Here is a 23,479-nt window from a genome sequence, read left to right as displayed (position 1 = left end):
GGAAGAGTGGACCAATGCCATTGCCTCCAGGAAAAAGAAAGTCAGGTTTTCTCCCACATCAACCTCCTCTGTTAGGATAATGATGCTTCCAGAGAGGGTTTACCAGGAGCCATCCTCACCAACTGATATAAACCAGTTACCCATTTAAATATTTGTTTCAGTTAATTCTGCAGTTGTGTTTTCTTTTGTTGTTGTTGTTTAGAATGCTTTATTGAGATGAAATACGAAGTAGAACATCAGTATACATTGTACAAGCAGAGGTGAAAAAGTAACATTACTAGAAAAGGGATTAACACAATTGGGAGTATAATAGGAAATATTCAATTAAAACCAATTTGAATCCTCTGAACCTATACTTAGACAAGTGTGATTTAGTATTTGAGATGGAGGGAGAGGGAAAGAGAGAAGGAAGAAAAGAAAGGAGGGGGAGAAAGGAGAGCTAAGGTTGAATGATAAGTGGCAGCAAGATAAGAATGTAGAGATAACAATAAGAAAGAAAAAGAAAGTTTCAGCAAAATATTTTTTTTTCATCATAAAGGATTATGGCAAAATACATACAAGATAAATCACACAGGTAACCTGGAAAGAAATGTGGTAAATGGTAACCAAAGCAAGTCCTTTTTGATCAGTAGGGACGTGGAGGTGGCATATGCACGATCTAGTCTGTGATCATCAAGAGGTCCAATACGATAATGCCTTTATCAATCCATTCTTTCCAAAAGAGAGCTCTGTTTTTAATCATTAAGTGTTTGTTGTTGTGTTTTCTTTTGACCTCTACCAAAATTATCCACTACCTTCAGTGTGGGCCCAGTGCCTTAGAGTGGGTTGGCCATTTTGTTTGGCCATGATCTGCAGGCTCTTAGCAAAGGCTGGACTATTTATTTGGCCTTGCTCTGCTCTTATTGTCACAGCCTTTGCCCTTACAAAATGCAGATGTTTTTACGAAGGAGGCATATTCAAACAATGCCTTATTTACACTGCCAACCAACAGACCTGTAGTATCAGTGATGCCACTGATGATGTAAATGGTGCTGTGATATGTGATGTCATCAGTGATGTAATTTGCGTTATCTGTGACATCATATGTTAGGTTATGATCAGTGCATTATTGGGGTGTCATAGTCATTTGTGATGTCACCTGTGTAATCATGCATGTCATTACATGCAGTGCATTGTGGGAGTATTATGGTCCTTTACGATTTCATTTGAGACATCATGTTTGAGGTATTAAGCAGTGCATTGTGGGATAGTTGTGTAACTTAAAATTGGCAAATTTTAGTTGAACGTCCATTCAGCTCATGTTTTCTTAGGGTGGTTGTCTAATTGGCACCTTTTTTATGGTCGTCTTGCTGATAAATATTCTATTTACAATTTTCGGAGACAGCTAGAGAAAACCAATTTAGTGGCAGTGGGACTGAATCTTTTGTCTTATCACTTCCTGTAACAGAGCAAAGTATGAAGAAGCAAAGAAAGCTGATGCACCAAAAACCCCAGAGAAGAAGGGGGAGAAGGTGTCCTGGAACCTTTTTCCCTTTCCATCTGGTACTGGTCTTCTGTCTTCGGAAATCAGGTGCGTAAATCATAAACATTGTGAAAATGTGGGAGTGGGGTGGGTTCAAGTGACCAACACCAACGTCAGTAACTAATCCTCTGTCCCAAGAGCAATTTGATAGTCTTCCATCTGACTGGCTGGTTGATGTACCAGAATCTGTAGAGCGCCTCCTAGTTACCCTCATGTCCAGACTTTGAGGAGGACCTCTGCATCATTCACTTGTTGTCTCCATTCCTCCCCAGTTCCCTGCACATGGCCTATGTCCAGAGCGGGGGGAGCGACCCTGCTGTCCTCGCTCAGATGCGCGACCTCCAGATGGAAGCCATGATGTTCGAGCAGATGAGTCCGAAACCAGAGCGGAAGGACAAGAAAAAGAAACGTACGTACCTCTGTCTTCTAAACAAAAGTTGAGATATGTTCACACAGTCAAGGAAAGGTGCAGCGCACCTAAAAGTAGCCACACACACATGCAATCAATACAATTTGGGTACCACTACTGATTCATGCAAGCAATAAACCCAGGGGCGCTGCTGCTGACACATCCAAGCAAAAAACCAAGGGCACTGCCGCTGATCATGCAAGCAATAAACCCAGGGGCGAGGCTGCTGACACATGCAAGCAATAAACCCAGGGCACTGCTGCTGATCATGCAAGCAATAAACCCAGGGCACTGCTGCTGATCATGCAATCAATAAACCCAGGGCACTGGTGCTGATCATGCAAGCAATAAACCCAGGGGCGCAACTGCTGACACATGCAAGCAATAAACCTAGGGTCCCGCTGCTGACACATGCAAATAATAAACCTAGGACACCGCTGCTGATCATGCAAGCAATAAACCCAGGGCACCACTTGCTGACAAATTGAATGCAATATAGGCAGGGCACCACTGCTGATACATACAAGCAAGAGACCCAGGACACTGCTGCTGACTCATGTCAGCAATAAACCCGGGGGCACCACTGCTGACACATCCAAGCAATAAACCCAGGGGCGCAACTGCTGACACATGAAAACAATAAACCTAGGGCACCACTGCTGATCATGCAAGCAATAAACCCAGGGCACCACGGCTGACAAATGCATGCAATGAAGGTAAGGCACCGCTGCTGACACATACGAACAATAAACCCAGGGCACCACTGCTGACACATGCAAGCAAGAAACCAGGACACCGCTGCTGACTCATGTCAGCAATAAACCCAGAGGCACCACTGCTGACACAACCAAACAATAAACCTGGGGCGCACCTGCTGACACATGCAAGCAATAAACCTAGGGGCCCACTGCTGACACATACAAACAATAAACCTAGGGCACCGCTGCTGATCATGCGAGTAATAAACCCAGGGCACCACGGCTGACAAATGCATGCAATAAAGGCAGTGCACCGCTACTGACACATGCAAGCAATAAACCCAGGGTGCCACTGCTGACACATGCAAGCAAGAAACCCAGGACACTGCTGCTGACTTATGACAGCAATAAACCCAGGGGCAACACTGCAGAAACATACAAGCAATAAGGGTAGGCACCAATGCTGACATGTGCAACCATCGATGTGCAAACTGATACCAGACAGCAGATATATGAGCACCCATGCCCAAACAGGTGGGTCAACCAATGCAGTATTGCTGGTGCATAAATGGATGGATGGACATGCATGCAGTGGTGCATAGGTGTGGCACATAATTAAAGAATGCATTGGTTGTTGCCAAATGTAAAGATGAAAGCATAGTTGTGGGAGTATTGATGTGTTAACACTTGGTGTTGAATGGTTGGAGATCTGAATAGTGGTGTGAATCTATTTATAGATGCATCGGTACTGGTGGATAAACGGATGGGTGTGGGTGGAAAGTTGTGTGAATCTATGTATATATGCATTGGTACTGGTGGATGAATGGATGGAAAGTTTTGTGAATCAATATCTAGACTCATGGGTCCTGTTGAATGAACAGATGGGTGTGGATGAAAGGTTATAATGATCTATGTATAGATGCATTGGTACTGGTGGATGAGTGGATGGGAGTGGATGGAAAGTTGTGTGAATCTATATATGGATGCATGGATGCTGGTGGATGAACAGATGGGTGTGGATGGAAAGTTGTCTGAATCTATATATAGGTGCATGGGTGCTGGTGGATGAATGGATGGGAGTGGATGGAAAGTTGTGTGAATCTATATATAGATGCATGGATGCTGGTGGATGAACAGATGGGTGTGGATTGAAAGTTGTGTGAATCTATATATAGATGCATGGGTGCTGGTGAATGAACAGATGGGTGTGGATGGAAAGTTGTGTGAATCTATATATAGATGCATGGGTGCTGGTGGATGAACAGATCGGTGTGGATGGAAAGTTTTGTGAATCTATACATAGATGCATCGGTGCTGGTGAATAAACAGATGGGTGTGGCTGGAAGGTTATATCAATCTGTATAGATGCATGGATACCGGTGGATGAATTAATGGGTGTTTGAATCTGTAAGGAAAGAAGGTGACTGGATGTGTGTGGGTAGCAAGTTGGATAGATGTTTAGGTGGGAATGGAGGAAAGGGTGAGTGCACAAATTGTGTGAATGAATAGATGAAGGCCTGGTGTTGTGGATGGATGAATGAACATGGATGTAGGTAGATAGATTTCTAGATGCAGTAGAATGGACTTATGTATACATGCATTCCTGCTAGTGAATGATTTGACAGATGAATACATTGTGTGGGTGGAATAGTGTCTGCGTGAGGAAGGAGGAATAGGTATATGCATAGGTTTGTGTATTAATGGATTAATGCTCTGATGAGTAGAAGATTATGTGAGTGGATGAGCTGTCTTTCCACTCTCCTCTTGGCCCATCTCTCTCCGAACTCTACGGATCTCTGTCTCTCATTAACACACACAGGATCTTCCTATTGGCCACAGGAGAAGTGTGAGGTAGTCAGGGTATCCTTTGCACAGATTTTAAATCAGGCACTATGAGCATAATATAGCACATAAAAACCATGGCGCTTATTTATAATAGGCATGTGCGTCACTTTTTTTGACACTGCGGTGGCGCAATCCTCTCAATCAGATATGTGAGGCTATGCCAAGTCCCTCTGCTTGGCTTTACATGGCCTCATAGATATGGAGTAATGCAAGGTAGGGCAGGTCACTGAGTTACCTTACTTTGCGTCAAGGAGGGGTTTCATGGGCTGTGCAGTGGGTTTTCCCAATTAACACCCATGGATTTTGATGCTGCCTCAGATTTACCTAATCACGTAAACTTGGCGAAGTGCCAAAACTTTACGCCTCCCTAGAGCAAGCGTAACGAGGAAAACTATTTTAATTTCTCCTCGTTTTTCCTTGTGTGCTGCATTCTTGAAAATGCCTCTTGGGATTGTTTATGTGCAGCAAGGTGCTCCTTCCTGCACTAAAACAATCCTGCTTGCAATAGAGGCAACTGTTCACCATGGTGCAAGGGTGCCCAGGTTGGTGCTAGGCAGCAAATTGTACACCAGCGTAAGGGGAAAGGACAGGAATGCACCATATTTGATAAATACGGTGCATTCCTGCCCTTTCACAATAGGCTTAGGGCATCACCCAAGAAGATTTGCAGCTCTGTCCTACGTGAGTTCATCATAAATGAGACCCCATGTCCAGTCACCTGTGACACAAAAATAATGGTAACTTCACGCCCTTAACCCCTTCGATGCTCATGGCGAGCTCAGCTTGTCAAGCAGTACACTGCTTGTGTGCTCATGACGAGCTGAGCTCGTCATGAACAATGGGAGTAAAGGATCTGCAGCATAGAGGGGGAATTGCTGCAGCACTGAGGGTGTTAAATGTGGAAACACTTGCACAATCTAACTCTTGTTCCTTGGTGATATCATACTGCACCTTTCAACTGCAGAAACATAACATTTGTATCAGAGTATTAGCCCTGGAATTAGTGGGCTTTCCAAATTAGGTGCCAACGTTTTTTATAACAGGACCACCAAAGCTAGTCCTTGGTGTTCTTCTGTGATTGCTTTGCTTGATGTGCTTTTGGCAACTTGCATGTTTCTAAGTTTGATCTTGTCTGTTGGATATCGCTATATCTGTTGGTTGGTCTACTCATCACTTCATATAATTGTGTTTTTGAACTAATGAAATGTAACTGGTCTTCTCTTCCTGGACTTTCTATACGTGTGTGTTAACCTGTTAGACTTGGCACCATTGGCGTGGGTCTCTCTTCCATTTTTTTGCCGTTGCCTCCAGGGGTTCTGCTGGTCTAGATCCTTTGGGCACTTTGCCGCTGCTGTTCAGTGCCAAAGTGCAAGTGTTTCCTGTTTAAATTGTTGTTATGGATTAGTGATTCCATGATTGGTTATTTGATTTACTTGTCTGACCCTAGTACAGTGCACCTTGTGTGCCCAGGGCCTGTAAATCAAATGCTGCAGGTGGGCTTGCAGCACTGATTGTGCCACCCACAGAAGCAGCTTGTAAAATGTGGCTCAGGCCTGCCATTGCAGAGCCTGTGAGCAGTCTGAGACAGCCATGTCGACTTGGCAAGTGCACATACTTGCCAGTCCCCAAACCATCCCTTTTCTGCATGTTAGTCACCACTAAGGTAGGCCCAAGATACCCCTGTGGGCATGGTGCATGTATGTGAAAGGTAGGACATGCCCTGATGTGTGTGACATTTCCTGATTGTGAAATACTGCCAATTTCGTTTTTCACTACTTCAAGGCTGTCTGTTGCCAAAGGTCAGAATGGGTAGTTTGTTTATAACATCTTATAAACATAACTGACCCCTGGGAACAAGATAGAATAGAAAAGTTTAGTGTTCCTGAACTCAATTTTAAAGTGCATCTTTTAGTGAGGGGGATTTTTACACTCTGTGTTTGAAAATACCACTTTTAGAAAGTAGGTATTTTCTTGCCTACCTATCCAGTGTCCCTCTGCTAGGTTTGTGTATTGCATGTCAGGCTTCTGGATGATGGGGCTGGAGAAGGGCCGTGGCACCAGAAGTCTGATGAGTCAGGGCTGGGCTGAATAGGCCTGGGCTGCATTTAGAGTAGGGGGAGGAGATTTCCTTTTCACCTGAATGGGTCTGGTCTGCACAAGTCTGATGAGTCAGGGCTGGCTGAATAGGCCTGGGCTGCATTTGGAGTAGGGGGAGGAGATTTACTTTTCACCTGAATGGGTCTGGTCTGCCTTCAACAATGACGTCTTCACCTCCTGCCAGGAAGCTGCACCAGTGAGAACAGAACTGGTTTTGGCTGGGTACAGACACTCTCTGCCTGTGGATACAAAGAGGGGCCCAGACCTCAGACTTTTAGATCACTTCTGGGAAATCAAGAGGAAACCTTTGCCAAGGAGAAGAGCCAGAGAAGGTGAGGAGGAATACTGCCCCTGTGCTGTTTGCTGTCTGGGGTTGGCCTGCAGTGGCTGCTGACTGTCAAGGAAAGGAGAACAAGGACTTTGTTGTTTTGCTTTGTCACTTGCATGAAGAAAAGATCTCCAAAGGCTTGAAACTGGGCTTGCCTCCTGTTCTGAAGTCTCAGGAACACAAAGACTTTACCCCTTCTGTCTCCCTGCATCGGGAACTGCTGTTTCAGTTGCTACAGAAGAAAATTGCACCACCAACGCCAGTGAGCGACACCGCAACCTGCACCGAAGCTGTGTACGCAGCTACGACTTGCGACATAGGCCCGACGCCTGCTGCCGTATCGACTCCGAAGCAGACTTCATCATCGTGGAGCCGATCCTCGACGTTGGTGATCCCCGAATCCATTGACATCGCGCCATTGTAAGAAACAGTGGATTCGGTGCCATTGTGACGTCACCTCACTGACCCAGTAAGAAACAGTCGTCTCGCCTCCCCTGCGCTGCAGTAAGGAACAGAGGCTGCACCTCCCCTGGGGTCATAGGGTACCGATGCCGAGTGCGCCTACGAAACCGCACCTCCCCGACGCCGTGAACTGTCTTTGTTTCATCAATTCCAAGGTGCTGTTCTTTGTGGGTCTGCTTGACTCCAGGCTTGACACTGTGCACCTCGCGGTCAGCGCCGTACTTTGGGATTTCCACTGTTCACGACGTTGTTATAACTGCAAGTGGAGTTATCTGTTGCTTCAAGCTTTATTTTTGTGAATAACCTATTTTTGAGGATATCTTGATACCTGTACTGTGGATTTTTGTTGTTTGGTCTTGTTTTGGTCTAGATAAAGATTATTTATTTTTCTAAACCGGTGTGGTGTCCATTTGTAGTGTTTTCACTGTATTACTGTATGTGTTCACAAATGCTTTACACACTGCCCCTGAGATAAGCCTGACTGCTCGTGCCAAGCTATCAAGGGGGTGAGCAGGGGTTATTTAGAAGTGTATCCCCCTTACCCTGACTAGAAGCAAGGGCCCCTATTTGGACAAAGGTACCTACCTGTGCCAACTAGCTAACCTAACCCATCTAACTAAGATTTTTTTCTACACAGGGCCAGACCCAGCCCCGCGGGCTCTTGACTCAGAGCTTCTTTCAGTGGAGATGGAAAACCAGAGACTGGAGGATGAGATCTTCAAGATGAAGTTTCAACGAGATAAGAGGAAGGCCGACGATGGTAGGTGCTGACAGAGCTCTTACGACATCCCATATTGGACAGAATTTGGCTTTGAAATTGACCCAAATGCATTTTATGTCCTGTTGTCTACAAGAAGGAGATATCCTGAAGAACTGATATTTAAAAATTGGCAGTATAATGGGGTGTGAGCATGACCTGAGATACAACTAATGAGGCTTGGTTTGTGGCACACAAAGGGCCATTTACAATAAAGCTATAGGAAGCATTTCAGTCCATCCGATGAAGTCTCTTAAAACAAGTGGGAGTGGGTTAGACATAATTTTTTTTTAAATGTTGTGAGTAGATCCACGGAAATATACAGGCAATGGAAGTATAGAGAGAAACAAATAACAAAATAAAACACAAATGTAGGTGGGATCAGTAAATTTGAAGCATGGTCTGCATTCTCCCAGTGTTGCTCTTTTTGGGTCACAAAGAGCCTCGCACAAGTCCAGGCCCGCATCCTGCAGCCTAGTTTATATTTGTGATGAGGGCCAGACTGGCGGCAGCGGGCGTCTGCCTTTCTCCTGGGAGGCTCAAAGATTGGGGGCCAGTTTTGCAGTGGTGGGTGTCAGTTTTGTTACAGGGGTCTGGTTTTGCAGCAGTTCTGCAATATCGTCCCCCAGTTACAAAAGTTGCAGTGCTTCACACTTGCACCCCTCCTTCCCCGGGGGGCTGTTCCTACAAAGTTGCCAGGGCTGCTTTGGGGTCCCAGTCCGGCCCTCTTTGTGATCTAGTACTCGCCTCTGTGGGCGGTGTAATCCAAGGGTATTCCTCTTAAGGTCTTTTTCCACCCTACCAGCACTATTCTGTAATAATGGCACCCTACAATTACCAGCTCCTTCATTTTGTATGTGGCAGGCACTGGGCAGTATTTCTAAGCTGAGGGATCTGTAATACAAGTCTTCTCTTTTCCCGGGTGCAATAGGCTGCTGTGGTTGGTCAAGGATTAAATGTGGCTCTCTAAGGCCTGAGGGTGGCACATTTAAATGCTGGTGGTAACCCTTTAAAAAATACAAACAATATTAAAAGCACACACACACACACACATATATATATATATATATACATATATATATGTATATATATATATATAGATATATATATATATATGTGTGTGTGTGTGTGTATATATTTATATATTTATATTTATATATTTATATATATTATCTAGAATATTTATTACAAAGATTCATCGTTGTGGATTTAGGGTTATCAGTATTGTTATTGTTGTTATTTGGTTGTTCTATAGTGCACAAGCTGCCATTATTATGAAATATCATTGCTTTTTGAAAGCCTGCATGATGTTTCTAGATGATTAAGACTTGTCCATCTCAGACTGGAGTTTGATTTGATTAATAGAAATTTTAGGTCATAGATTGTGTGGCATTGCATCTCTGTTGGCTGGGTGTGTGAGATTTGACAGATTGTAGCTTTGGTGTGTGAGGGCAGAGGGCAATACAAGAATCCCATACAAGTCTTCTGGGTCACTATGTGTGCTTATTGCCTGGCAGATGCAAATATTTGGTAGGTGGTTGTTTTAGGCATGGGTCACTGGTGTTATAAGATCCTGCATTTGTAGCCTTTCCCACACTCTAATGAACTTGCCACATAATATGCCATACGCTTAATACTTTATGGTTTATAACAAAAATATTTTACACTGTGCTATAAAAGATCAACAGTTATTTGAAACAAACATTGGCAAAGTCATACGGGCTGGCTTTTCACATAGCTACACTTACCTCAAGTAAATAATAGATGTCCTTTAGGGGTAAAAAACAGTGTAAAGTTTTTACCAAGACTGCAACCCTCCAGAACTTTACTAGATGTCTCTCTCAAGTCAGACGCAACTGTTTAACAAGTCTGTCACAAGGCTGCAATAACTCATGTTGTTACTAAATGTCCCTCTTGCGTGAGGTGCAACTGCTTAAAATGCTCTTCACAAAGTTGTGGGGGTGTGGCTTCAACATAAATATGTACATATGGACTTTTGTTACTGTGGGAGAGCGGGCTTGATAAACAGGCGTGGAGGCTGAAGTATAGGTTTGAAAGATGGTTTATTGACAAAAGAGGGAACTGTAGACTGTTGATATAGAGTCTCTAGACGGTCTTCTCCTTCAGATGATTCCTTTGAGCTGGAAGGGCTTGATGATAAAGGTGTTGTTCCGCTTCCTGGTTCCCCTTGTCCGTGGTGGTCACCCCGGAGGCTCATAGGAGAATAAAGAGAGGAAAAGGAGCCTTCAGAATGTTGTACGATTTAAGAGGTAGGGTATAGTCCCATCACCACACCGTTGTGCTCTATGGTCTTTGGGTGTGCTTAGTCTAAAGTCTTGAGTACAAGAAACCAAGGAAACGAATGATAGATGAGGAAAAAATGGGGAAAAGAAAACGGAAAACTCCCTATCACAAGTTATAATGATGTGCCTAGGATGATGTAGGAAGAATAGTGCACAATATGCTACTACGGACAGTTCTCGGGCTGATTAGGCGTATACGTCACAAAAGGATTATAACTGTCAGGATGCAGTTTCTCACCAACTACCCTCCTGTTTACGCTCTTTCCCGCCTGTTTCTCCTCTCCTCTCCCTGTTACCCTGAACCGCCAACACTCACCAGGCTCCGCCGTAACTCTCCTGAGTCACGGCCGCTCCCCAGCCACCTCCGGACACCACCAGTCCTCGCACCAGCTTTCTTCCCCGTCCTCGAAGTTTCCAGGCGTCCAGGTATCCAGCGAGTCGGGTACCGCGTCTTCTCTCAAGTCGGGTCCCGCGACTTCTTCCAGCAAGCCGGGTCCCGCGTCTTCTTCCCGCAAACCGGGTCCCGTGTCTTCTCTCAAGTCGGGTCCCGCGTCTTCTTCCAGCAAACCAGGTCCCGCGTCTTCTGCTCCACAGAGTCCTCTCCAACGTCCTTCCTCACTCTCTTCAGGCCATTTCTGCTCTCCTGTTATTGTTCCCAGGCTTCGTTTTCCGGGTAGCGAGGGCGGTACTTCCGGGGCATGTCTCTGACCGCGTCCCTGTGGAGACAGAGCAGAGGCATCTGGATGTCATGGTACTTCCAGGTCGGTAGGGGTTTGGCTCCTCAAGGCATCTTCCTCACAGTTACTCTAATAAATTGGTCTTGATTTCAGTAGGATAAGAAAACATGCCAATGCTGGAATAGATAAATCAATATCACAACTTTCAATAAATGTCCCCATTACTATGGAACACTTGTTAAGACAACGTTGTATATACAGGTACTAGCAGTTGCTGGTTAAGTCAAGTGCCATCTACCATATTGTTGGAAAACAGTTTTTTAGATTTTCACTATATTTATGTCCTAGTAAAATAATCATTACCGTATGCTATGGGCTGTGGTAGGACGAAGCAAAGTGCAAGACAATAGATAAAGATATGCGATGAAGGGTTCATATATATCTATATGTATATATTAAATATTTCAAGCCAACACATTGCACTGCACTCCATGATCTGTAGTACCAGTAATCTCTATTCCAAATCCAAACAATTCCACCAACGCATTTCGACCACCCTGGTCTTTGTCAGTGTTGATGAGTACGTTTTCAATTTCACCTTTTATACTTAAATGCCCACCCTACCCATCAAGATGCATTCTGTAATATATGTAGTGCAATGTGAAGCTATCACAGAATCATGTTCATACAAAACAATTAAATACTTAAAATCTAGAATGTGTGGTTTTAACTAAACATCTTTTAATATAATTCAACATACACATGTAATTACCACCGACTAGTTCAATACAAGTACAGTAAAATGTATAACCAAGTCTAGGTATGGATATCCGTATGCAATAATCAGGAAACCTTGGACAAATAGAGACCTCACTGTTCACGAAGGACAGTGCAGCTAACACTATTCTACATGGGACCCGCTTCTACCCAAAATTACTAATAAAGGACATACCATATATGTAGGTATGCTTATGTATAAAAGGTGAATTTGGAGACGGACTCACCGGACTCACCAACAGTGACAAATACCATGGTGGCCAAAATGCATCTGTGCGATTGTTTGCATTTGAAACAAAGATTACTGATACTACAGTTAACAGAGTGTAAAGCAATTTGTTGGTTTGGAATGAATTGGGGAAGACAATCGGCCCCCTACACTTGTACCAGCTGGTGAGCTCACCGTTTATGCATGAGCACACTGATATGGTGTGTGTGAGTGTGTGTGTGTATACACACTCAACCTGCAAATCCTCAGGTCCTTACTAGAGGTTCCTCTCGAGTCAAATGCAAAATCTTTAAAATTCCCACCCAGAGGTGCGGTTCCTCCTTTACTAGAGTTTACTCTTGAGTCAAATACAAAAGCATTGAAACCCTCTCATGAAGCTGCAGTTGCCCTAGTTGTTACTAGGTATCCCTCTCAAGTTAAAATGCAAAGGCTGTGATATTTCATACAGGTGCAGTTCCGCAAGTAAATACTAGGTGTCCCTCACTCAAATACAAACATATTGAAACTCTTACATGAAGCTGCAGTTCCACTAGTCCTTACTAGGTGAACCTATAGAATCTGATGCAAAAGCACGTATCATTCTTACATTATGCAGCATCTCTACAAGTGGTTACTAGGGGATACATTTAATAAACGTTCAAGCAACGTAGGGCAGCAAGTAAATTTGCTGAGCTGCATTGCATTTAAGGGAGAGAGCAGAATGGCTCCTTATTTACAAAGATATGGAGCAATTTTTCTCTCCCCTTGTGCTGGTGAACTATGTACAGCCTAGCGCCAACGCAGGCACCCTTGCACCCTTGCACCATAGTGCAAGGGGGTCTGTGTCACAGGCAGGATTGTTTTTTGTGTGGGAGGGACACCTTTCTGCACAATACAACTCTTAAAGGCACTTTCCTCTTTCTATGTGTGCTGTCCTTATGTTAACTTGCTTGATACAAAAATAATGGAAATGCTTCATAATTATGGGTCTTTGTGTCCCTCACAAGTGAAATGCAAAAGCATTGAAAGTCTTACATCAAGCTGCAGTTCCACTAGTCATTACTAGGTGTCCCTATCGAGTCAGGTGCAAAGCATTACAATTCTTATTTAAAGATGCAGTTCCACTAGTTCTTATAGTGTGTCCTTGACAAGTCAACTGCAAACGCATTGAAATATTCTCATGAAGCGCAGCTCCACTTATTAGTAGAGGTCCAGCTCAAGTAAGAAGCAACTGCTTCAAATGACCTGTACAAACCTGTGGGCTATTGCTGTATCATATATACATATGCATACACATTTTTACTATTCATCAAATGTGCATGTTTTCCAAAGGATTAATTATTTGCAAAATCCTTTTCATAACAACGAGTCAATATTAAATATTTCTATATATTTCTTGATTTCTTTTTAATGTTTGTGAACATATCCTACTCTTTATAGGAATTGTAAATCACTTTTCAGTACAAGCACAGATGGATTACTTGTTTTGGTTGTTTATGTTTTCATGGCTGTTAGCTTTGCTTTCGGTCATGTTGTAGTTCCACAGGTTGTTACTTGAGGGCTCCCTCAATCGGATGCAAGTAGTTGAAATGTTAATCACAATCCTGTGGGAGGAATAACTATATTAAAGATGGTTTGGGCCTCCAAAAATCACAAAACTGTTACCAGACCTGCAAGTCAAGTGACTTGAATAATCTACTTGACCTAACTGTAATACATTTGACCCATAAAATTGTCTCAAATTCTGTGATCCTAGGCAAATATTTAATTTCACTGTCACCATTATCCCATATGAGAGCACCTTCAAATATGTGAGTTCAGAAGGTCTACCGTACAAAATATTCTTTGTATGATTTATTGGACTAAACATTTCCTCCTTATATATTAAGATGCTAGCCCACATATATGGTACACATGGGCCATCAGTGGCCTCTTAGTTCATTAATAGCATTGTCATCGGGGCAGGGGCCGGAATGTTTCTCAGTTTGTATTTAAAAACTCTCTATTTTAATAAGATTATTACTAAAGCATGATGTGGCAATTCACTGACATTTACAGACTGCACATTTTCAGGTGAAGTGGCCATTAACTTTCTCACCGAAATGCAGTTTTACTGACAAAACTGTATAGCGTAAATACTATAATATGTGGAAATCGGGTTTAAGCAAATATTTCTCATTTGCTCATTACTAAATCAAATATTTTGATTTGTTTTGATCCTATTATTATCTTTGTTTCCATCATTCTTCGAAATTACAGAAACACGTGCTTTCTTAACTACTATTGTTAAAATATGTGCATATTTCCTTAAAAAGCTTTTTAACTGTCATCCTATAACCTTTCATTTCACATTCCCTTGTAAGACAGTTGATTTGACATAATTCTCTAAATTTTCAGGCAGGGAAAGAAAAGTGAGCACCCATCTCCAGGCCAAAATAGCCAGCAATTTGTAAGAAGACAGAATTTGACGTTTGACTTCTGTCTTTGAATGCACAGCAGATGTGACAAGATAAAAACAAGATTTAAAGGCATCTTTATTACTTATTCACTTTCTGAGTGAAGAAAACACCCGTTTATTTCCAGCTCGAGGTCTCTCGCCAGAAGGGTCCAGTAGGCCCTAAGAATAGCTTGCCCTGATAAAATCTGACTCGCCATAGAAAGTGGGTGCCCGATTCACGGAATGAACTTAAGACTCAGTCCTAAACGTACTACTATTTTGGTATTCACAGAATCCAATTACTACTTTTGGTATTCACAGAAGTTGGGATTTTGTCTTAAGTTTGTCTTAAGACAAACTTAAGACAGACTTAAGACAGACTTAAGTTAGGATTTTGTCTTAAGTCTGTCTTAAGTTTGTCTTAAGTCTGTCTTAAGTCTGTCTTAAGTTTGTCTTAAGTCTGTCTTAAGTCTGTCTTAAGACAAACTAAAGACAAAATTCTAACTTCTGTGAATACCAAAAGTAGTAAGTTCATTCTGTGAATGCCAAAAGTAGTAAGTGCATTCTGTGAATTCCAAAATAGTAGTAAGTTTAGGATTGAGTCTTAAGTTCATTCTTTGAATCGGGCCCTGGGACAGTAGATTTTTCGAGGCTTGTGGTTTAAAGTAGGAATGTACATTATGATTTACAATACAGCTCTTGAGAGTTACGAAAATAGTTGATGTAACCCTACTATACATAGGGACAATCAGTCCTTGAAAGTGCAAGTGTCCAAAAATGTCTATTTATAAGGGACTATTTTTTAGTTGTATGTGTACACGTGCAAGGGAAAAATGCAGTCACTCAAAGTGAAGGCATCCAATAGCTGGAGTGGGCCGGTCTGTTGATCTATACCTTCTGTTGGGGTGGGAAGGAGTATACTTTGAGAGACATGTAAACAGCCAGATGGTGAGTGAGTTTTGATAGGGGGCCCCTAAAGATCTGTGTATTTTTTGTATTGTATTTTTGGGAAAACATGAGGCTGGCAAGACCGCTAAAGCTGTGTTTAGGCCAGAGCTAAAATACAAAGGGTCCAATTCACGAAGGTAAACCAGACCTGAAGTCCAAGTTTAGACCAGAAGTCTAAGATCCCAATTCACAAAGGTATGCCTAGACTTCAGGTCTAAGTTTACCTTTGTGAATTGGGCACCAAGTGTAATGTTGTGCAGTGGAACACCCTTCGCACAGGTTACCCGGTCACCTATCCATTGCAGTGTGTTGTATTTGCGGGTTAAATGGGTACTAATGTGGTGAAACCTCTGCCCATGCAGTATTTATTCATTCTTTCTGACTTTCATCGATACATTTGAGTGGACAGCTCGACCTCAGCATTAGCACTCAGATGTAGTTCTCTATGCAAGCACGGGCACTTTGTGAGCCATTTGCCAATGAAAGCGTTCTTTTTCTACATATAATAGTTAGCACTTACGTTTTTACACTTTGCATATGTTTGTACATTCGTTTTTCAGCAGTCTGCCTCATTGCACCATTTGTGCAGGCAGTGAAGAATGTGCTTCTTGTATGGCCTCTCCTTATTTTTGTCAGTGATTCCTGCTCCTCTGGTCCTTCAGGCCTCACATTGTACTATGGTGGTCCTACCACACAATAGCTCACCTACAACCTTCTTTCTGTTGCAGGTGTAGCCTTGGTTAGCCATGGCTTCTTTTCCAGTCGGTGGCCACTTGGCTATTAGATGACGAGTCCTCGTTAGTTATTTAGTCAAGGACTTCAACACCGGTTAGTTTTGTGATCTATAGAGCAGTGTCATCTTAAAGATTTTGGGGCCCAGAGCAAGAAATATTTTGGGGTTCCCTTTTTGGAACAACTTCGCATTTTATTAGCCATTTTCTACAAGTTCAAGCCATGATGGCAAAAAATATTGGCTTATCCATTAAAAGCTGCGACAGATAAATTGTCAGAAGTGAGATAGAGAGAATGTTCACCTTTCCGGGAGTTCCTTGGAAGGTGGGGGAGCCTGAGCAATTGGCAACTTTGCCCACACCTTAAAGCGTCTGTGCTTTAAGGACTCTGCCTTGACAGGAAGGGGTGGTGGAAGCAGTAGACCTAGATGAACCTGTAGCATGAGGGAGACCTTCTTGAAACAGACTAGTAATCAGTCGACCACGGCCAAGCTACAAATTATTCTGATGTCAGTTGTCAGGGCAGGGTGAGGTCCAGAGCTGAGCAGCCACCACACGGATCCACTGCCCGCCGTGTTTCTTTCACTTACACCTGGTAGAGAGATCACAAGAGCTTTCTAAGATCTCAAGTTTCAGCTGTGAATGTTGTGTGTGAAAAAAGTTGTTGATGATTGGAAACCCCGGCCCTCCCAACCTTTAAAGGTGGTGGCCAAAAAGTTTTACTCTTGGTGCCACCAGAAGCTAGTGAGATTGTTTAAGGGTTGAGAGATGTGTTCTGATTTCTTTAAAATTAGACCTATTCTTGCTGCTTGGTTTTGTGAACTATGTAAGTTTGCAATCTCTTTTTAGGCGCTTTGCTGTAGATAATTTTGCAGGGATCTATGAAAGTAGTTATGAGAACCATCATTTCTCTAATGTATAGGTCATGACCTCACACTTAAGTCATTGATAGGACAAATGATGTTTTGATGATTTTGCACAGAAGATGATCTAAAGTAGGAGAAACTAATGGACGTAGTGTGGATGGAGAGCATAAAGAGGTTAGCTAGAGTAGGTTTGTGAGGTTGATAGGGGCAAGGACGGGGAGGTAAGAGGTTATTCTGCAGGCATTCAGTTGTTGGTGGTGGGCTAAGGTGGCAGTGCAGGTGGTGGCAGAGGAGTGTTTGAATTTACTCACTATGGGGCTCACTGGACCTGTGAAAATCAAATCAGGGAAACTATTGCCTGCCACGTGTAGCTGATGAAAAGTATATGAAAGCCTTTAAACAGCGGAAACGCCATCTTGCACACATTAAAGACATGGGTTGACTTTAGGTACACATCAAGTCCTGTGTAGAGGTGCATGATTTCACATCCCTTTATTCCATTCCAGCATGTATTCTGGAGGTTTGCCTATGAGGCCTGCTGCACTGCTCTTGTATCATCCCATCACTGCCCCCTGCACTAACAAATTCTGCTGTCTGTATTGGAATTGCCCAAGCACTAGTCCTTCGTTCTGCCTCCGAGCCCAGAGTAAAAGGGTTTTTATCTTTCTGCAGGGCTCCTGCTTATGCCGCGCATCTGAAGGCTGAAGAAGCATTATGAGGCCGCGGATGGCATTGCAGGCCCCCTGAAGAGCAGATGCGCGTCCAAGACCACATGCCACGCCTCAGAGCCCATCAGCCTAGGGTCCTTCTTCATCGCCCTCCTTCATCAACCCCGGGACTCTCCTCCATCACTCCAGGGCTCTCCTTCACCACTCCTGGACCCTTCCTGACCTATCCAGGGCCCTCATCTATAACTCTAAGGCCCTCCTTCAACACTCAGTTTTCTGGACATTTGAGGATGGGGCTGGTTTTATAATCAGATAAGAGGACTGAAAGAACCCTCTTTCATGCCTCCTGCCTCCCTAGGTGAATCTGAATGTCCAATCTTTAAACCCCTGGGTTAGCGGGTTTCTACGACCCCACCTTTGGTGTATCTGGGATCTGAGGCACAGGAAGGACATCACATTTCCTCAGGATCTCAACGTTGTTTTCAATGTGAAAACTAGATCCTTAGGCAGTAACTAGGATTGTCCAGTCGCTCCATATTAATGGGACGCTATGGCCCACATTTACTAAAGTCTATGCGCATACTCGTGCAAAGCAACACTGTAGAACCGTGTGCTTGTGCGCCTTCACAATGGCCAGTAAGTATACGCTCTCTTTTGCTTCATATTGGGCGATTGTCCAGGCTACATTTTAGCAACTGTAGGCGCTTTGTTATACTGCTTGGGCTTTAGTTTAACCTCATGCGCGCTAGCGTTATTCTGCTCGCACGCTGAGATTTTGTGAATCGCACTTTACATGATGAGCTGGGCTCGTCATCAGCGTGCGAGGAGGCTACGCCATGACGAGCCCAGCTCGTCATGAGTGTGGAAGGGGTTAACAAATCAGTGCTTTCTGGGAGATCTAGGGCCAGATTCACAGAAGTAATCTGAGACAAAAGTCTAACTTAACGACTTTCGGTATTCTCAAAGGGCATTTACGAGTAGTAAAGTTAGACTTTTGTTTTAAACTTAGAACAAAAGTCTAACTTTAGTAGAAGTAAAGTTAGATTTTTGGTCTATTTAGTAGTAGTAAAGTTAAACTTTTGGTCTAAGTTAGACTTTTGGTCTAAACTTAGACCAAAAGTCTAACTTTACTACTCATAAATGCCCTTTGTGAATACCGAAAGCTGTAAAATTTGACTTTCGTCTCAGATTACTTCTGTGAATCGGGCCCCTAGAATCTGCTTCCAATCAGCCAATTATACCAACCCGTTACAGCAGTAATATGCCAAAGTAAAGCCCTTGATGCCAAGCACAGTGACATGAAGGGATAAACACATCTTTCAATACCTAAGCAACACACCACGTTTACCTTTATAAGGGATATTTGAATTAAGAATGGTAGAAGAGCGTGCACATTTACTTCTGTAAAGGGCCATATGAGAATAAGTGTTGTTTTGTGCCCATAAGGAGGCGTTGTAGGGTTCGGCTTGTGCCTTAAGATTCAAACCAAAATTGGAGGGATGAATACCGGCACATATTGTGGCAGAGACCGCTTTGTGCCTTTCTTCTTTAACGACACCTTGGTTTAAATAACCCTTGTCGATACCGCCTTAACTTGTGCGAGAGGATATCAAAGTACTTTTTGCTCTGATTAGAAGTTGCAAGAGTCAATCCCTCAGGAGCAAGCAATACTACAAGGTCTGATCTTAGTTGTGGTGCTTTTCACCTGCTTGCTGAGGATATGTGATGCCACAGCTAGGAACCAACGAGATAGATCAAAAGCATCTTATATAGTCAATTAGTTCTGAGTAATCATAAGCATACACACTACTCTAAGTAATGTGACAGTGGATTCCAAATCATCACTACTATATTTACCTATTCCTGGGCAGAGTACATTATTATTTGTGCATTGTAACCCACGTATACTTCATTCCCTTTTGAAGTTTCCTCTTACTACCATAATTGGTTTATCAAAAGCCTAGCAATAGTAGCTGCTTTCAGTGGTAGCCAAAATAAATCAGATATATGCTTCAAAGACTCCACGTGGCTGTGGCATACTACCGGACTATTGTCTGCAGAATGCTGATATGCCAACATATCATAGCCTTCATAGGCTGGATGTATAAACACTGCTTCAGTGTGTGTTACCTTTTTAACTCAAAGCCAATGCAAAGTGTTGTGGGATTTACGATCTAACGCAAATCGTGATTTGCGTTGGATGGATTGTAACCCGGGGTAATACAAAGCGGCCCAATGCTCTGCCTTGCAGCTCTTTGCATCACGAGTAGTTCCTTGGGTGGTCCATGGGCGTTCCCATGGAACCACCCTGGGGTTTAAATGTAAGTCCCTAACATTAGTTGCTGCATTGCATTACTTTTAGTACATCTGGGTTCAAGTTTCAAAATATCTTGAAGGCAATTTTACATAGGTAAGGGCAGGTTTACTATACATGACTCCGCATAAATGTAGCATGACAACATATATAGCTTCATGGTAAGGAGATGTGGAGTTAAGAATAGTGAAGCTACACTATCCTATATATTTATTTCATGATATCTTGGTACTTGATAGTTACTGTATGATATGTTTGTATATTAATGTTTTTGTCAACAATATTCTGACAGACAGCCCCTGATTACAGGGAAGCATATTGAAGATGGCGCTGAACTAGAGCCCACTGTGAGATTAAAACAGTGTTGCATTACAGAAATCTGTGCCTGCAAGTAATTAAACTTCTCAAAATGTACCTCAGTCTAAAGACTAGGGGCCACATTACCTAGAAGTGCGTTTGAAAACGCACAACGCACATTCCCGTCTCGCCGGCTATTGCCGGATTTTTTCGCCGTGATAGCGCACAATTATCAATGCGCATCACGTAGGCGAAATTAAATCCGGCGATATGGCACATAAGCGCATGAAAACAAACGTTATTTTCATGCGCTAATGTGTGCCTTGATAATATGGGGGTGTGGAATCAGCGTTATGATCCACACCGCCATGTTATCTATGCCCTAACACCTGGTCAGAGCAGGCGTTGGGAGACCTGCGATAAACGAGTTTATCGCAAGCCTGCCTCTCCCAACGCCTGCTTTGGTAATAGGGTGTTCCCACCTCCAACCACATTTTACATGTGGTTGGACATGGGAACGCCCACTTTGCATGTCATTAGCGATGTTTTTCGCCGACATGCAAAGTGGGCTTGAGCCAGGCGTTAAAATGCCCTTGTGGATAGGGCTCTAGAAGTATTGCTGCTTTCTCGGCACAATTCACCGAAAAAGCGGCGATACTTCCCCTTGCTAATATGCCCCTAGGAAGCTTAAACTATATTGGGAATATATTCTTGTTGGCTTTAGGACCCCTCGCTCCCCTAACCCCCCGTTAATTTAATTAACAATGGTTACTTAATTTTCTGCAGTTTTTCTTTATTATCAGGACATGTTGGCACCTCAGTTGAAATCAGTGAAGTGGCTGAGAGCTAATAATGTCTGGTATAAGCATTCTGCTCCAACATTTCATGTTTGTCCTTCTATCTCTACCTTTTTAATTTGGAACATTCTACCCTCAGTGGGTGGAATGTTGAAATAGCCTTATAGCCCTTCTGCCATGGGCAGTACTAGTTGTGACAGGCCCTCTCCCTCATTATATAGGCCATTGCCTGTGTTTCGGGCCCTTTGCTCTGGTTCAAGGCCTTTAACAAACTGTATATCACTGGGCAGCTGGCTATAAGGCTATAGGAAAATCACTAGCTATTTTATTGAATGGCGGTGCTCGTTCCATTTACTCCCAGGGAAAAATTCCAAAATTAAGACACAGTACTTCTAGATAGCTAGTATTACTATGTCCTATTAAAAATCATGCTCTCTTTAGAATTTGTGAATTTACTAATGTATACAGAAACAAAAGTGATATTGGAAAATACATTGCAAATGTTTTCTGAAATAACTTTCTGCTCTTAAGCAATTCTGCATAGCATTAAGGAACCATCACAGCATTACATTCACAGCAGGGACAGCACTGCCCCCTTAAGTTTAGGTCTCGCCAATTTTCTCCATGACAACAGTAAGTTGTGCATCCTCAAGTATATGTATGACTTAAAAAAAATGTGTTTAGCTAAAGTATTTAAATTTTCTATGGAAGTGTCAGAAACTGGAATATCTGATTTAGATTTTATTTTTTTATTTTTGACAAGTTTATTCAGCCTAGAAGAGATACATTGAGGGTCATATGTACAAACGGATTGCGCCACCAGAACATCATTTTTTTGACATTCTGGTGGCGAAATGCCCTGCACCATATTTACACAGTGGCGTTAAGCCACTTTTTGTGGCTTAACGCCTGGTTGTAAATATGATACCCTTTCATGCAGGCATCTGCTTGAAAGGGGCCTGCAGTGGGTGTTGCTGTGGGCGTTCCACCAAAACACCCATTGCTTTTTGACTCTGCCCCTGATTTACAAGGAAGTGTAAATCTGAGACAACGCCATGCAATAGCAAGCATCAGATTGGCGCAACAAGGAGAAATACTTTTATTTCTCTTCTTTTTTGCATTTTCTATGTGTGCTGCATTATGCAGCACACATAGAAAGAGAAAAAATCCATTAATGATTGTTTATGTGCAGGAAGGTGTCACTTCCTGCACATAAACAATCATTAAATAATAGTGATTTGCTACTGCTATGTGTGATGCAGAATGCAGCACACATAGAAGTTGAAAATCGCCATTATGGATTGTTTATGTGCAGGAAGTGACACCTTCCTGCACATAAACAATCATTCAGTGCAATGCAGGCACCCTTGCACGATGGCGCAAGGGTGTCTGTGTTGGCGCTAGGCAGTTATTTTTAGCGCCAGGGAAAACGCAGGGGTGCGCTGTATCGTTGTAAATACGGCGCACCTCTCCATTTTGGAAATGACAGAGCATGCGCTGCAGAATTTGTCGTAGCGACGCGGTCTGCCATTTCCTTGTAAATATGTGCCAGAGTCTTTACGTGTTGATCATTTCAAAGAGATTTTTGATGCACTGTGATTGGATTGCAGTGCAGACAAATGGCAATCATTTTCGACTGCTCTTGCAACTGCCATTTCTTATTCGCGGTGGGTGGGGGATGAGGAGATGAACAGTGACCTCATAAAGTCTGTACCCTGTCCCATTGTGCTGCTGTCCAGCAGCCGGTCAGTATCGTACGGGGCAGGGTCCCTCTCTTGCCCCTGGCGAAGGGAGGTAACACCCTCAGGAACACGGGGGGCCCAACACATAAGCCCTCTTTGCACACAGGTCCACCCGTCTCCTCTTTTCACAGGGAGTCAGGAATATTAGAGTTCTTGTAGCATCTTGCACCGGTTAGCGATGGGTCCATCACTGGTGGTCATTAGCACGCGCTTTCTGAGACCCTCGCCCCAATGTACCTCACCCGAGAAAGGAACAGTGTGGAGGGTTCATTAAGGCAGAGGGTTCCTTCAGCCCCTGATTTTACACTTGTAGCTTGCGATACATTAAGATTTTTGTGTGTACCTAGATTGTGGTGCGTGTGTGTATGATTTGTAAAAAAGGATTTAGTCCATTTCTGGCATTGTACTGTGTGTGTAATTCTGTGCAGCTTGTGTTGAGAACTTTGAAATGATTGCTGTTTGTTCTAATCTTTAAACCACTCACCTCAACAGTGGTATCATATTTGTTTAATTTATTTCTAATTTTCTTACAACACAAAGAGGAGACAGAATATGACAATCACTTGATCTGTGTAGCACTTCTGATGCAGAAAGCA

General features: G+C 43.1%; 1 protein-coding gene across 1 annotated transcript in view; it reads left to right on the top strand.

Moving 5' to 3' along the window:
* The window catches only part of LOC147736415 (uncharacterized), a 465,378-nt gene that overhangs the window by 165,705 nt on the left and 276,194 nt on the right, over positions 1-23,479 (top strand). Inside the window, exons 6-8 of the mRNA XM_086953155.1 lie at positions 1,448-1,570; positions 1,795-1,931; positions 7,999-8,121. Of these exons, the coding sequence (XP_086809281.1) occupies positions 1,448-1,570; positions 1,795-1,931; positions 7,999-8,121 (383 nt within the window). The remainder of the gene's footprint in view (positions 1-1,447; positions 1,571-1,794; positions 1,932-7,998; positions 8,122-23,479) is intronic.

The sequence above is a fragment of the Lissotriton vulgaris genome, chromosome 1_2, assembly GCF_964263255.1.
Source record: "Lissotriton vulgaris chromosome 1_2, aLisVul1.2, whole genome shotgun sequence".
Lineage (NCBI taxonomy): Eukaryota > Metazoa > Chordata > Amphibia > Caudata > Salamandridae > Lissotriton > Lissotriton vulgaris.
Note: the sequence above shows the minus strand (reverse complement) of the source record. Positions and strands in the feature narration are given on the sequence as shown.